At 43.4% G+C, this 16,911-nt stretch overlaps 1 protein-coding gene across 1 annotated transcript in view; it reads right to left on the bottom strand.

The window, feature by feature from the left end:
• The window catches only part of LOC124008085 (DNA annealing helicase and endonuclease ZRANB3-like), a gene marked incomplete at its 3' end in the record, with an annotated part of 44,419 nt that extends 35,218 nt beyond the window's left edge, over nt 1–9,201 (bottom strand). Inside the window, 5 exon segments of the mRNA XM_046319019.1 lie at nt 51–229; nt 551–569; nt 8,091–8,268; nt 8,572–8,678; nt 8,944–9,201. Coding sequence (XP_046174975.1) covers nt 51–229; nt 551–569; nt 8,091–8,260 — 368 coding nt within the window.
• Nucleotides 9,202–16,911: the final 7,710 nt, after the last annotated feature.

Raw genomic sequence — 16,911 nt, 5'->3', positions numbered from 1 at the left:
GCAGGAAAAGCAGACCTGAGTCCAGGTGAAGTTAACATGGGGTAACGTACAGCGTGTCACTCTTGGTCTCCACCAGGTTGATATCTCCAGGGTTGAGCTCAGGGATCCACCTCTCCATCTCCTCGATCCAGGGGTACTTTAGAGAGGAGGGCACCACGATGAGCAGAGGCCACTCCTGTCTGTAGGCGTAGGCCACAGAGATAGCCTGCACCGTCTTCCCTAGACCCATCTGGAGGAGAGGATTAACAGTACAATGTGGAGGATGAAAACAATGATGTATGTATATAATCCAGGAAAACTCATTTCAAAAACAAAACAACCAGAACCCAATCATTGCCTGGCTCAAAGTAAGCATGTGATGGAGTGTTCCTGACATTCTGAGACACCAATACATTCTAGAATGACTTTATGTCAAAAATGATTACATGGCTAGGAAGGTTTCTTAAACTTGACGAATTAATTCAGAGGGAAGCATAGCATATATTATTAGAGGAAAATAGATTTGATAGGACTGGGGAGTTGGGTTGTGTGTGTGTGCCTCAGGGCTTACCTCATCTGCAATCATACACCTGAAACAGAGAAGAGAACGACGGGGGTTGATAGTGGAGGACATAGAATACAGGGGTGGAGGACATAGAATACAGGGGTGGAGGACATAGAATACAGGGGTGGAGGACATAGAATACAGGGGTGGAGGACATAGAATACTTCATGTATTCACACAATATTGCACTAGCAACCAAATTAAAATGGATTGGTCACATGCACCGAATACAACAGGTGGAGACTTTACCGTGTGCTGCTCGTTTACCAGCCCCTTTCTCAACAACGCAGTTTAAAAATAATAATACTAATTTAAAATTGTAACAAGAGAAATACAATTAAATACAGAAGAATGGAGTTATACAGGAAGTACCAGATCAATGTGCAGCTATATACAGGAAGTACCAGATCAATGTGCAGCTATATACAGGAAGTACCAGATCAATGTGCAGCTATATACAGGAAGTACCAGATCAATGTGCAGCTATATACAGGAAGTACCAGATCAATGTGCAGCTATATACAGGAAGTACCAGATCAATGTGCAGCTATATACAGGAAGTACCAGATCAATGTGCAGCTATATACAGGAAGTACCAGATCAATGTGCAGCTATATACAGGAAGTACCAGTACCAGATCAATGTGCAGAGGTATGAGGTAATTGAGGTAGATATGTACATGAAGGCAGGGTAAAGTGACTAGGCATCAGGATAGATAATAATAAGGTATTTGAGGTAGATATGTACATGAAGGCAGGAAGTAAAGTGTGCATGAAGGCAGGATGAGATAATAATAAGGTATTTGAGGTAGATATGTACATGAAGACAGGGTAAAGTGACTAGGCATCAGGATAGATAATAAGGTATTTGAGGTAGATATGTACATGAAGGCAGGGTAAAGTGACTAGACATCAGGATAGATAATAATAAGGTATTTGAGGTAGATATGTACATGAAGGCAGGGTAAAGTGACTAGGCATCAGGATTTATTTACTTTTCTGCTCTTTTGCACACCAATATCTCTACCTGTACATGATCATCTGATCATTTATCACTCCAGTGTTAATCTGCAATATTGTAATTATTCGCCTACCTCCTCATGCCTTTTGCACACATTGTATATAGACTCCCCTTTTTTCTCTGTGTTATTGACTTGTTAGAAACTCCCCAAATACAGATGTGCCAAGCTTGTAGCGTCATACCCAAGAAGACTCGATGTTGTAATCGCTGCCAAAGGTGCTTCAACAAAGTACTGAATGCTTATGTACATTTGATATTTCCGTTTTTAAAATATTTTTAATACATTTGCAAACATTTCAAAAAATCTGTTTTTGCTTTGTCATTAGGGGGTATTGTGATGTCATTATGGGGTATTGTGGGTAGATTGATGAGGGGGGGAAAACTATGTAATCAATTTGAGAATTAGTCAAGGGGTCTGAATACTTCCAGAATGCACTGTATATTGAAATAGGTTTTAGGCTTCTACTAATTATCATGGCTGTTCGTGGTCGTTTGGGCTTCTTTAGTATAATGGACTGATTGTAAGTCTCTGTGGATAAGAGAGTCTGTTAAATTACTTGAATGTCAAATTTAACACAGGTAGGCAACACCAGTCTGCAATGATCGTGACATGTTGTATTCAAAATGTAGCCCAGGTAGGTAGAGCTAGTCTGCAATGATCGTGACATGTTGTATTCAAAATGTAGCCCAGGTAGGTAGAGCTAGTCTGCAATGATCGTGAGATGTTGTATTCAAAATGTAGCCCAGGTAGGTAGACCTAGTCTGCAATGATCGTGACATGTTGTATTCAAAATGTAGCCCAGGTAGGTAGACCTAGTCTGCAATGATCGTGACATGTTGTATTCAAAATGTAGCCCAGGTAGGTAGAGCTAGTCTGCAATGATCGTGACATGTTGTATTCAAAATGTAGCCCAGGTAGGTAGAGCTAGTCTGCAATGATCGTGACATGTTTTATTCAAAATGTAGCCCAGGTAGGTAGAGCTAGTCTGCAATGATCGTGAGATGTTGTATTCAAAATGTAGCCCAGGTAGGTAGAGCTAGTCTGCAATGATCGTGACATGTTTTATTCAAAATGTAGCCTAGGTAGGTAGAGCTAGTCTGCAGTGATCGTGACATGTTTTATTCAAAATGTAGCCTAGGTAGGTAGAGCTAGTGAGATGTTTGTATTGAAAATGTAGCCTAGGTAGGTAGAGCTAGTCTGCAATGATCGTGAGATGTTGTATTCAAAATGTAGCCCAGGTAGGTAGAGCTAGTCTGCAATGATCGTGACATGTTTTATTCAAAATGTAGCCCAGGTAGGTAGAGCTAGTCTGCAATGATCTGACATGTTTTATTCAAAATGCAGGTATGAGCTAGTCTGCAATGATCGACATGTTTTATTCAAAATGTAGCCCAGGTAGGTAGAGCTAGTCTGCAATGATCGTGACATGTTTTATTCAAAATGTAGCCCAGGTAGGTAGAGCTAGTCTGCAATGATTGTGAGATGTTGTATTCAAAATGTAGCCCAGGTAGGTAGAGCTAGTCTGCAATGATCGTGACATGTTTTATTCAAAATGTAGCCCAGGTAGGTAGAGCTAGTCTGCAATGATCGTGACATGTTTTATTCAAAATGTAGCCCAGGTAGGTTGAGCTAGTCTGCAATGATCGTGACATGTTTTATTCAAAATGTAGCCCAGGTAGGTTGAGCTAGTCTACCCATGAGAAAAGCAGTTGTGATCCCCCTCCCTCCCCTTCAGTTGAACCGCATGATTAATGAGCACCTTCCACTGGTGTTTCTTCTAATTGCCAGCCCACTCTGCTCAACCAGCATAATGCACACACACAATGGGAGTAGAGAGATGGAGAGAAGGAGGGAGGGAGAGATCGAGAGAGAGATCGAGAGAAAACAGAGGGAGAAAGACAGCGAGAGAGGCTCCTTTCAGCCAGGTGCTTTCCATTTCTCCACGCATTAATCATTCTTCTTTCAATAACCTGGGTGCATCCCAAAAGCCACCCTGTTCCCTATGTAGTGCACTCCTTTTTATCCCAGGCTGTTGTGAAAAGTAATGCACTATACAGGGAATAGGAGGCCCGTTCAGCAGCTGGTTTCATGGAGGATGCTCTGACTGCCACCGTTGCTTGACAACAGCACGTTGAACAACGTTTTCATGTTATCTGTGAAACCCACCAGCACCAAGATGTCTGTAAACGTAGCTCCTCCTCCCGGGATGGAGGCGGGGTCTTTGACCTTCCACACAATCATTTAAGTCTTTTGTCTTGTCTTCAATGAATGGAGCATAGACTAGACTACTTACACTGAGGCTCATACATTACCATACATTCATATTATTCATGCTTTCTTATCAACGGGCAGGTAAGCTATTTAAGCAGCGGGATGATTTTTCTGGGACCTGTACCCATCTTTTAATATCAACAACCTATGTTATTTTTAGTATTACACAGTTATTGATGACTGTATTGTTGGCTTTAGAGTTAGCAAAACATTCATTTCACTGTACTTGTGCATGTGAAAACAATAAAACTTAAACGTTTTTAAAATGGGAACACACCTCACTAATCCTATCAGATCTACAAGATCTAGGATCATGAAGCGAAGTCATTCACCAGGCCTCTGTCAGCATGAAAATAAAGCTATTTTACATACTTGTCACATTTTCCTCATCACTGCATCGTGATGAATCAGCATTTTCTAATGAATTCAATGATAAGCCTTTATAATTGATGTAGAGCTGTTTCTGCTTAGTCTGGCTCAGCAAAGCAAACGCCTGGCTGACAATTACACCCCCCATCTCAAATGAAACACTGTTCATATCATACAATAAGGAGGGGGGTAGTTTAAACTTATTTTAAAGTCATATCTTTAAATCTATTGGCTAAGGATGTGACGAATCACACATGACATCCAAACTGAGAATATCATCGGGGACCAGTTGTGTGTTGGGGATCTGTGTTGGGGTCCGGTGATTTGATGCACACATCAATATCGGCTGTGGTATTGAATTTCACAGTGATTTTGAAGCTCAGGCAAGAGAAGCAACAACACAGTCTGTCTGTCTATTGATCTGTTGTAACACCAGCGTCGGCGTGGCAACCCTTACAAGTGGCCCCGGCAGACACTTACAATAACGCTTTAGTTCGATGGCATGTGATGTACTTCGCACAACCTCATTCAAATAGAATGTTTAAGCCAACTGACATTATGCCAAAGTGGAATGCAATGGAACTGACATTATGCCTAAGTGGAATGCAATGGAACGGACATTATGCCCAAGTGGAATGCAATGGAACGGACATTATGCCCAAGTGGAATGCAATGGAACTGACATTATGCCCAAGTGGAATGCAATGTAACTGACATTATGCCCAAGTGGAATGCAATGGAACGGACATTATGCCCAAGTGGAATGCAATGGAACTGACATTATGCCCAAGTGGAATGCAATGGAACTGACATTATGCCCAAGTGGAATGCAATGGAACTGACATTATGCCCAAGTGGAATGCAATGGAACTGACATTATGTCCAAGTGGAATGCAATGGAACTGACATTATGCCCAAGTGGAATGCAATGGAACTGACATTATGCCCAAGTGGAATGCAATGGAACTGACATTATGCCCAAGTGGAATGCAATGGAACTGACATTATGCCCAAGTGGAATGCAACGGAACTGACATTATGTCCAAGTGGAATGCAACGGAACTGACATTATGTCCAAGTGGAATGCAATGGAACTGACATTATGTCCAAGTGGAATGCAATGGAACTGACATTATGCCCAAGTGGAATGCAATGGAACTGACATTATGTCCAAGTGGAATGCAATGGAACTGACATTATGCCCAAGTGGAATGCAATGGAACTGACATTATGCCCAAGTGGAATGCAATGGAACTGACATTATGCCCAAGTGGAATGCAATGGAACTGACATTATGCCCAAGTGGAATGCAATGGAACTGACATTATGCCCAAGTGGAATGCAACGGAACTGACATTATGCCCAAGTGGAATGCAACGGAACTGACATTATGCCCAAGTGGAATGCAACGGAACTGACATTATGTCCAAGTGGAATGCAACGGAACTGACATTATGTCCAAGTGGAATGCAATGGAACTGACATTATGTCCAAGTGGAATGCAATGGAACTGACATTATGCCCAAGTGGAATGCAATGGAACTGACATTATGTCCAAGTGGAATGCAACGGAACTGACATTATGCCCAAGTGGAATGCAATGGAACTGACATTATGCCCAAGTGGAATGCAATGTAACTGACATTATGTCCAAGTGGAATGCAATGGAACTGACATTATGCCCAAGTGGAATGCAATGGAACTGACATTATGCCCAAGTGGAATGCAACGGAACTGACACTACATTACCATAAGAAGATTAGTGTCAGGCTCCCAGATACTATCAGGCTCCCAGATACTATCAGGCTCCCAGATACTATCAGGCTCCCAGATACTATCAGGCTCCCAGATACTATCAGGCTCCCAGATACTATCAGGCTCCCAGATACTATCAGGCTCCCAGCCCTTCTAAATTGCATTACAAATAATAAAATAAATAAATACAAATAATAAATCAAATCAATTGGCATCAACTTCATTCCAAACCAGGCTACATATTGATGCGAGGTGGGCAGTCAAACAACCTGATTCTCTATTAGAAGAGTCTGTATAATTTATAACTATTAGCTAGAGTTCTTCAATACAAACATGTCAAACTCTGTCCACGGAGGGTGTCCTAAAAGATTAACCAAACTCTGTCCACGGAGGGTGTCCTAAAAGATTAACCAAACTCTGTCCACGGAGGGTGTCCTAAAAGATTAACCAAACTCTGTCCACGGAGGGTGTCCTAAAAGATTAACCAAACTCTGTCCACGGAGGGTGTCCTAAAAGATTAACCAAACTCTGTCCACCGAGGGTGTCCTAAAAGATTAACCAAACTCTGTCCACGGAGGGTGTCCTAAAAGATTAACCAAACTTGGCAGTCAATGTGTGTGTTGCTCTGATCCGCCTCAGCCTCTGGTCCCACTACAATAACGCCAACACAGGACCTGGCTCTCCTGATCGCTAACAGCTTGCATCACTCGTCTCCATGGAGAGGCCGTACACAGAACCCTACAAAGCCCAGATAGTGTTTACGGTCACATTGATGTCTCCAACATATTGACTGGATGACTCATCCTCACAGTACAGCACTTCTACTATCCCTGTATTGATCTACTGCTCAGGCTGACTACTCTGACCGGACTGTCCCTGACTGCCTGTCTCCTGGGATTCTTACATCCACTGATCGACTGACTGGCTGACTGACTGGGACGGACTGACGAGTAGTCTGGCTCTGGCTGACTGACTGGGACGGACTGACGAGTAGTCTGGCTCTGGCTGACTGACTGACTGGGACAGACTGACGAGTAGTCTGGCTCTGGCTGACTGACTGACTGGGACAGACTGACGAGTAGTCTGGCTCTGACTGACTGGGACAGACTGACGACAGTCTGGCTCTGACTGACTGGGACAGACTGACGAGTAGTCTGGCTCTGGCTGACTGACTGACTGGGACAGACTGACGAGTAGTCTGGCTCTGGCTGACTGACTGACTGGGACAGACTGACGAGTAGTCTGGCTCTGGCTGACTGACTGACTGGGACAGACTGACGAGTAGTCTGGCTCTGGCTGACTGACTGACTGGGACAGACTGACGAGTAGTCTGGCTCTGGCTGACTGACTGACTGGGACAGACTGACGAGTAGTCTGGCTCTGGCTGACTGACTGACTGGGACAGACTGACGAGTAGTCTGGCTCTGGCTGACTGACTGACTGGGACAGACTGACGAGTAGTCTGGCTCTGGCTGACTGACTGACTGGGACAGACTGACGAGTAGTCTGGCTCTGGCTGACTGACTGACTGGGACAGACTGACGAGTAGTCTGGCTCTGGCTGACTGACTGACTGGGACAGACTGACGAGTAGTCTGGCTCTGGCTGACTGACTGACTGGGACAGACTGACGAGTAGTCTGGCTCTGGCTGACTGACTGACTGGGACAGACTGACGAGTAGTCTGGCTCTGGCTGACTGACTGACTGACTGACTGGGACAGACTGACGAGTAGTCTGGCTCTGGCTGACTGACTGGGACAGACTGACGAGTAGTCTGGCTCTGGCTGACTGACTGACTGACTGGGACAGACTGACGAGTAGTCTGGCTCTGGCTGACTAACTGACTGACGAGTAGTCTGGCTCTGGCTGACTGACTGACTGACGAGTAGTCTGGCTCTGGCTGGCTTTTTCTTCTGCTGCTCACATAGTGTGAGGCTGAGGTGATTCAGGCTACAGGCTTAATACACATTTTAACTAATGTTTTGCTTTTAAAGTAACAATGACTTGGTGAATAAAGTGAGCACAAACTGTGCTCCTGCTTACTATTTGGAGCCTTGCCTAGGTTACTGTAAAGTACTTTGTGACAAAGCTGTTTCTGTAAAAAGGCTTGATTCACTAACAACCACCTACCTTCCATTCTTTGATAGGGCAAATTTGACTCCCTCCTTTTGGAATGGCATCAGTCTCTGTTGTAGCTTGTCTGGGAGGACTGACAACTGACTGTCCCATCTCCTGTCAACATGGGAGTTCTGGGGATCACAATCCCTATCATTTACCTCACTCATGGCCCGTCTTGACATTTAGATGCCTTTGCAGAGAATGAAGAGAGAGAGAGCAAAAAAACAACAGTAAGAAGAAAGACCAACCAATGGCTGACAATTAATCAATTATTAAAATGCTTTGGCATTTTGCAAAAAAATTGAGGCACTACTCAAATTTGGCTCCATGTTGGTTCGATTCCCACGGGAGCCAGTATGAAAATGTATGCACCAACTAATGTAAGATGCTATGGATAAGAGCGTCTGCTAAATGACTAAAATGCCTATTTAAAATTCCTTCATGGTGATGCACCATGTCTCAGCTCAACTGTCATCTCAAGGCATGGATTTACCTGCGACAATATCAGGAACAGGCAGCTGAACTGCCACGAGATGACCGCTCCTCTGCTCTTATTGGTAAGCTGCTAAGAGACTGCTGGGTTACCCAGTGCAGGGATATCTGTTAAGGTAAGACAAAGAACGAGAAGACTATTGATGCTAGTAAGAATAGGGATACAGGAGGATGGTTACAAAGATACGCTGACAAATACGGTTACATTAACTTCCACGGTAACGTTAGCTAACTAGCTAGCTATGCACAGCAAATTCCCATCCACGTTTTTAGCTACAGCTCAACCCACTTCAAATGTACAAGAAAGTATACACGCTAAGGCTTTGCACTTGTTAGTTTGAAAAAAAAAATACATTAGTAAGAGGATACAGACCACCAGTGTAGAACTGTTTTGATATAGATTTGCATGTGCAGTAGTTTCGCGGGAAACTTTGACAGCAACTACGTAGTTTGCGTAGCGGATTCCATAGGAGTTGCGTTCAAGATAAGAAGCCTGCAACTTTCTAGAATCTTGACTAAAAAGCTGTTAAAAATAATAATAATAATTCCAACGATACTTTTCTAAGTGATTTCAAATTCATATAAACTTTTCTATCAGACTCAAAAGCATGCTCAATACATCTAATTTTAGTCGTACATGACCCCTACAGTAGAACTGGACGCTCATCCGGATTTGCTGGGCAGACTGTCAGTCCCGGTGCTTCCTGCTGTACTCTCCAATTTCCCGGATTTGCTGGGCAGACTGTCAGTCCCGGTGCTTCCTGCTGTACTCTCCAATTTCCCGGATTTGCTGGGCAGACTGTCAGTCCCGGTGCTTCCTGCTGTACTCTCCAATTTCCTGGATTTGCTGGGCAGACTGTCAGTCCCGGTGCTTCCTGCTGTACTCTCCAATTTCCCGGGCAGACTGTCAGTCCCGGTGCTTCCTGCTGTACTCTCCAATTTCCCGGATTTGCAGGGCAGACTGTCAGTCCCGGTGCTTCCTGCTGTACTCTCCAATTTCCCGGGCAGACTGTCAGTCCCGGTGCTTCCTGCTGTACTCTCCAATTTCCCGGATTTCCCGTTTCGTCTTGTGCCTCGGTCTGTTGCCGCTACACACTGATCTTTTCCGTGGCCACACGCAGCTGTTTTTATAAATCATTCTGTTTTTGTCAACGTTTCTGGTAAGACAACATGTGTTTGTTTCTTCGCACACGTTCTTTGTGGGGATTAACGGTGAATTTGTGTAGTTAGGTTATCAAATGACCATTTTAGTGGCACATTTAGCTAGCTTAGTTAGCTAACTAGCTACGGTCGGAGTAATTTGTCGAGCTGAAGGGCTACGTTAGCTAATTAGCTTGTTGGCTAGCTAGCTAAACTCAAACGAATTCAAATATCAACTTGGCACAGGTAAGAGTTGCGTTTAGATGGCTTGATTTTAATACAAACAAGTCATTGGTAACGAGCTAGTTAGCTAAAATAGTTATAATTTATCGTGGTTGGCTAACGTACCTAGCTTCCCCCGAAGCAAGGCCTGCTCGTTTGCCTCATCAACAACTAGCTAGCTTTGCAAACTCGCTGTTGGCTAGTTAACAATAGTAACTAGCTAGTTAGCTATGCATTTTTAGACATGCAGGAATGATACCTCTGTACAAACTAAATATACATGTTTGAAATAACACTGTTCTAGTTGGTAGAACTAAGGAACACTAATGTTATGCCCTGCAGTTCGTGCCTTTTGAAGTAACTTTGTTTTCGTGTTAACTGTCCGCTAATGGCAATGGTTCACGTTCACCAGCCTGTATATGTCAGTGTGAGAATAAATAACATGCTAAAATGGTGGAGAGAACAACGTTGCTCCCCAGTCCGAGGTACCTGTTGAGAAAATCCACAAGAGGTGTCCGTTCACAATACACAAACAAGACACTCCTTCACATAGTCCTCGAGCTCTGGTGCAGTTCATAATTGGAGCGTGGACAACATCTTATTTCAAGGCATGTCATGACGCTAAAGCCCCACTAACTAGTTGGGCTAATTGTGTTTGACATATTCTGCATGACACTTCTCATCATGTTCAGCTGTTTTCATATCGCTTGCTATTCCTCTTGACAGAGGGATGGAGTGCTGAAAGAACGGTCACTGACAGGGCTTGTCTTCAGACTTTCATTCTAAACTAGGGAATGTATTAATGTTCAATCACTATCGTGCCACCAATAACGTGTAATTTGATTGCCAATTTGCTGGGATCTCTCTATGCAGGTATACCTGGGCTCCCGAGTGGTGCAGCAGTCTAAGGCACTGCATCTCAGTGCTTTAGGCGTCACTACAGACACCCTGGGTCGAATCCAGGCTGTATCACAACTGGCTGGAGTCCCATAGGGCGGCGCACAATTGGCCTAGCTTCATACGGGTTTTGCTGGTGGAGGCCATCATTGTAAAAAATAATTAGCTCTTAACTGACTTTCCTAGTTAAATAAAGGTAAAAACATAAAAGTACCTACAGTAATTATGGTGCCTACCATTGGCTTGGCTGGTGTGATGAAGTGTTTTATTCTACTAAAGTAAATGGGTGACATGTCAGCTCAGTGTCCTTCCTACCGCTTCTATAATGAGGATGCAGAGTCTACTACAGGAGTGTTTCCCTGCTGTCTGTTCAACCCAAGGGAGGCTCATTAGGATAGTATTATGCTATTGCCATAAATGGAGAACTCGGTGAAGAAATATAGCCTAACTAAGCACATCCGTCACTTCTCGCAGCAAATTAAAACGCAACGCCTAATAGGCCAATGTATGAAGCGTTGCCGAGACACCGCAGTTTTGTTGAAATAGTGGTCCCTTTTTTGTCTGGCTTTGTAGTTGGCTAATCAAAGAGGAAAGGCTCCAGTTAGCTGATAGATGCAGAACCCCACTGTGGGCTTGTTTGATGAGTAGTTCTATTGTTTTGTAAACAGGACTATAGCTGGGTTTGACAGTGACTTCTGCTAGGCTACAGTTTTATACATTTCACTGCCGTATTGTATTTAATGTCTAGTTATAAAGTCAAGGAGGCACACTTCCTGTCTGAGTTATGAACTATCTATCCTGGTTGTCTAGTGCTGCCATTAGTCATTCTGAGACGAGGCTCACCGATTTGCCTTTCATTGCTGGAGGCTCTGCCGTTAGGACTGCAGTGACACAACTCTTGATTTATGTCCAAATTTAAATAGTAAATTCAGAATATTGAATAGACTGATGCTGTGTCATTTCTTCTTTAATTACTCAGGTGTGTGTGCTCATGTGCAAGCGTGGGGGGGGGGTGTCATGATGAAATTGTACACTAAATGCTTTATGTTCTTAGCCAACTTCCTCCTCGTGATATTGTCAGGCAGACCGTCAGTAACATAGGTAGGCCCATCCGGTTTCACAGCTTGACACAGTGAACATTGCAACGTGATTGATTCCTCTTTGTTTATCGATTGGCTGCCTCAAAGGAGACTACTGGCAGTTTGCGTGGCTATTGGGGTTTATGAGATTCAGTGACCGTGTTGGTGGCGTAGCTACTTCAGTTGGTGGACTTGTAACTGTAGTGAAAAATGTGATCAGATCAGTTGTCACCAGCGTCTGTTGCTAAGGGACAGGGAGAGCTTTCCTCCTACCCTGACAGCATCTATTATTTACTTCAGTTTTTAAGGGATTGGAACAAATAACACCTGATTTCCCCTATAACTACGTTTTATGATCACTCTGAACGTCTCCATTAATTAGTAGCGCTTTAACATAGTACAATTGACTTGAGCATATTTTCTGTGGTTAGTTGTAGAGATGTGTGGTATTATACGATATACTGGTATTGATGCAGGGACCGGTTTGGGTTTTTACTTTTCCTTCTATAACGGTAGTTTAATGTTTGGTTTGTTAAATGTGATACACCGTGTGTAAAGTCGTCCCCTCTCTGCTCTCAATCTATCCATGCTGCTTTCCACACAGACCAAGCCCCATCTAGCCCCATTTGTTGTTGCTTGACCACGAGACACTTGCGTTCAGTTTGCATGGTCAATGTAGCACATGCAAAAATGTTAATGACAACGATGCTCTTTTCATTTAGCTCCTTAATGTAAATCCCCTTAGCGTTCTATAATTACACTATTAGCTTGTGTTTCTTACATCTGCCAACCGCTAGTTTGTCTTGGCAAGTTTGGCCTAAATCTTGTTTGCCACTCATTGCTAGCTAGCTAACTAGTTCAAATCCAAATCAAAGTGTATTTGGTCACATACACATGGTTAGCGGATGTTAATGCGAGTGTAGCGAAATGCTTGTGCTTCTAGTTCTGACAGTGCAGGAGTGTCTAACAAGTAATCTAACAATTTCACAACTACCTTATACATACAAATGTGAAGGGATGGAGTAACAATATGTCCATATAAATATATGGATGATTGATGGCCGAGCGGTATAGGCGAGATGCAATAGATGGTATAAAATACAGTATATACATATGAGATGAGTAATGTAAGATATGTAAACATTATTTAAAGTGACTTGTGATCCATTTATTAAAGTGGACAATGTTTTGAGTCCGTATATAGTAGAGGTCGACCGATTATGATTTTTCAATACCGATTATTGGAGGGCCAAAAAAAAAGAAGCCGATACTGATTAATCGACCGATTTTCTTTAAAAAAAATGTTTTATATATATGTAATAATGACAATTACAACAATACTGAATGAACACTTATTTTAACTTAATTAATACGTCAATAAAATCAATTTATTCTCAAATAAATAATTAAACATGTTCAATTTGGTTTAAATAATGAAAAAACAAAGTGTTGGAGAAAGTAAAAGTGCAATATGTGCCGTGTGAAAAAGCTAACGTTTAAGTTCCTTGCTCAGAACAGGAGAACATATGAAAGCTGGTGGTTCCTTTTAACATGAGACTTCAATATTCCCAGGAAAGAAGTTTTAGGTTGTAGTTAATATAGTATTTATAGGACTATTTCTCTCTACCATTTGTATTTCATATACCTTTGACTATTGGATGTTCTAATGGGTACTTTAGTATTGCCAGCCTAATCTCGGGAGTTGAAAGGCTTGAAGTCATAAACAGCTCAATGCTTGAAGCAAAGCGAAGAGCTGCTATCAAATGCACGAAAGTGCTGTTTGAATGAACGCTTACGAGCCTGCTGCTGCCTACCACCACTCAGACTGCTCTATCAAATCATAGACTTATTTATAATATAACAACACACAGAAATACGAGCCTTAGGTCATTAATATGGTCAAATCCGGAAGCTATAATTTCGAAAACAAAATGTTTATTCTTTCAGTGAAATACAGAACCGTTCCGTTTGATCTAACGGGTGGCATCCATGAGTCTAAATATTCATGTTACGTTGCACAACCTTCAATGTTATGTCATAATTGCATAAAATACTGGCAAATTAGTTCGCAACGAGCCAGGCAGCCCAAACTGTTGCATATACCCTGACTCTGCGTGCAATGAACGCAAGAGAATTGACACAATTTCACCTGGTTAATATTGCCTGCTAACCTGGATTTATTTTAGCTAAGTATGCAGGTTTAAAAATATATACTTGTGTATTGATTTTAAGAAAGGCGTTGATGTTTATGGTTAAGTACACATTGGAGCAACGAGTCGTTGATTGTTTTTTATAAGATAGGTTTAATGCTAGCTAGCAACTTACCTTGGCTTACTGCATTCGCTTAACAGGCAGACTCCTCATGAGACAGGTGGTTAGAGCGTTGGACCAGTTAACTGTAATGGGATCCCCCGAGCTGACAAGGTAAAAATCTGTCATTCTGCCTCATTCCTAGGCCGTCATTGAAAATAAGAATGTTCTTAACTGACTTGCCTAATTAAATAAAGATTAAATAATGGTGTAAAAAATATATATATAAAAATCGGCGCCCAAAAATACGGATTTCCGATTGCTATGAAAACTTAAAATCGGCCATTCCGATTTAATCGGTCGACCTCTAGTTTAGACCTAAATCAGCATGTTTGTGCAACAGTGTCTTCTAACTCAAAGGGGAATACGCAAAGCATGAATATGTTCGCTACAGGAAGTAACTAAGAGAACATTCAATGTAGCCAAAGGTTATAGAGTCCCCTTGGAAACACTGAACACTTTTGGTTCCTACTTTGTCACAATAACTCCTCCCTGGCATTTTCACTCGTTGTCATGTATTCAAAGTGCCCACTATTATATTCTAACTATAGAATTAGAATAATCATTCTATTTTCAGGGTTCCAACAGGTCACAAGTGTTTTACTCTGAAGTCAAGTCAAATTCCAATTGCAACGTTTGGTTAAAAATAAGGCCTGTATTGTTTGTCCACATCATGCAGCCATATGTGGCAGTGTGGAAATGATTTGAACAGTATAAAACTATCAGAATGTAGAAAGACCCATTTTGAAATCACGTCGTATCAATGTGTTGCCACCCTAGGATCACTCACTACTCATAAAGAACATGTCAACTTTTATTATTCAAAAACCTCAAATAGTGGCAAATACCATCAATTTTTTGTTTTATTCAGTAATATGATATTTGGGGCATATTGCCCGGCGCTAGTTGGTTGGAGCAGTCTTGTGCTTTGTCTCAGTCTAGTTGAAATATACCCAACTGTATTGAGCAAGGTACACTTTGAACAGCTTGTCCTCTCATTGGACATCCATCCCCTCCCATGGTGTGTCCTGTTCTCTCATTGGACATCCATCCCCTCCCATGGTGTGTCCTGTTCTCTCATTGGACATCCATCCCCTCCCATGGTGTGTCCTGTTCTCTCATTGGACATCCATCCCCTCCCATGGTGTGTCCTGTTCTCTCATTGGACATCCATCCCATGGAGCGTGGTTTGTTCTTTTCTCTCATTGCTGTATATGGGGAGACTGATGCCCCTCCTGTCTCTCTCGTCTGTCGCTCTCCTCTCTGTCCCCCTACTCTCTCTCTCTCTCCTCTGTCCCCCTACTCTCTCTCTCTCTCCTCTGTCCCCCTACACTCTCTCTCTCCTCTCTGTCCCCCTACTCTCTCTCTCCTCCGTCCCCCTACTCTCTCTCTCTCTCTCTCTGTCCCCCTACACTCTCTCTCTCCTCTGTCCCCCTACTCTCTCTCTCTCTCTCCTCTGTCCCCCTACTCTCTCTCTCTCCTCTGTCCCCCTACTCTCTCTCTCCTCTCTGTCCCCCTACTCTCTCTCTCTCTCCTCTCTGTCTCCCTCCTGCTTTCCTTTGTCCCTCACCTCCCTCCTATGGTGTAAGCGCATGGCAGGGCAGCAGAATCGGTAATGAAGAAAGTGCCCAATTTAGCCTCCTCAGCCGCACGCTCCTCTGAGATGTGCTTCCTGCCTGCCTCTCTGCCTGGGTGCAGCGAGGCGGGATGCTGTGAGTGGCTGAGCTAGAGCTGACATCACAGGGGCCAGCTGTTGATTTGGTGCTGTCTCTGAGGCTGGGGCGAGTCACTGACTCTGTCAGGCGCCTACTGAGGGGCTCTGGCAGGTAGACACACACACACACACACACGAACCCACGACGATAGGAGGCTGTGTGAGACTGCTGCAGGGAGCGAGTCGCTCCGAGCAGCCACGTCCTCCTCAACCAATGCTGCCTTGCGTACTACGGACTCCTCCAACAGCTTGCAATGAACATAAGGAGGGCTACTATGTGGCAGGTAGGTCTTGGTTTCTGTCCTTACCAAAGAGTTTGTATTTGGTGAAGGAAGGAGCCCATTGGAGAATCAGGAGTAATGGTTTAAGTGCCAGATAATAGCTACTAAGGCTTTTGGTAGCCTTTTCAGACTTGAATCATTCAGACATTGTGCTGGGTTCTCAATCATCTGTCTGTTACTATCTTAGACATGGAGCTTCATTTTTGAAAGCCGTGATTTATTGTTGAGGTTCCGTTTTGGTGGCTATGTTTTCAATATGATCCTATTGAGACGCAGTTAAACATCACAGCAGTCTTCTACAATATGATCTAAGCTACAGTTGTGAATTTCTTTGACCATTTAAGCTGCAAGGTTTATCTGGTGGCCGATAAGGGCTCGGTTTCCAAAGGATGCACAGCAAAGCTGCATTCAGTGAACAGGGGATCTGTAGACTGTGTTGGGGAACGGGGATCCGTAGACTGTGTTGGGGAACGGGGATCTGTAGACTGTGTTGGGGAACGGGGGATCTGTAGACTGTGTTGGGGAACGGGGGATCTGTAGACTGTGTTGGGGAACGGGGGATCTGTAGACTGTGTTGGGGAACGGGGATCTGTAGACTGTGTTGGGGAACGGGGGATCTGTAGACTGTGTTGGGGAACGGGGGATCTGTAGACTGTGTTGGGGAACGGGGGATCTGTAGACTGTGTTGGGGAACGGGG

Source organism: Oncorhynchus gorbuscha, linkage group LG21, assembly GCF_021184085.1.
Source record: "Oncorhynchus gorbuscha isolate QuinsamMale2020 ecotype Even-year linkage group LG21, OgorEven_v1.0, whole genome shotgun sequence".
In the NCBI taxonomy this organism is placed as follows: domain Eukaryota; kingdom Metazoa; phylum Chordata; class Actinopteri; order Salmoniformes; family Salmonidae; genus Oncorhynchus; species Oncorhynchus gorbuscha.
The sequence above is the reverse complement of the archived record's forward strand: the minus strand, read 5'-3'. Positions and strand labels throughout refer to the sequence as shown.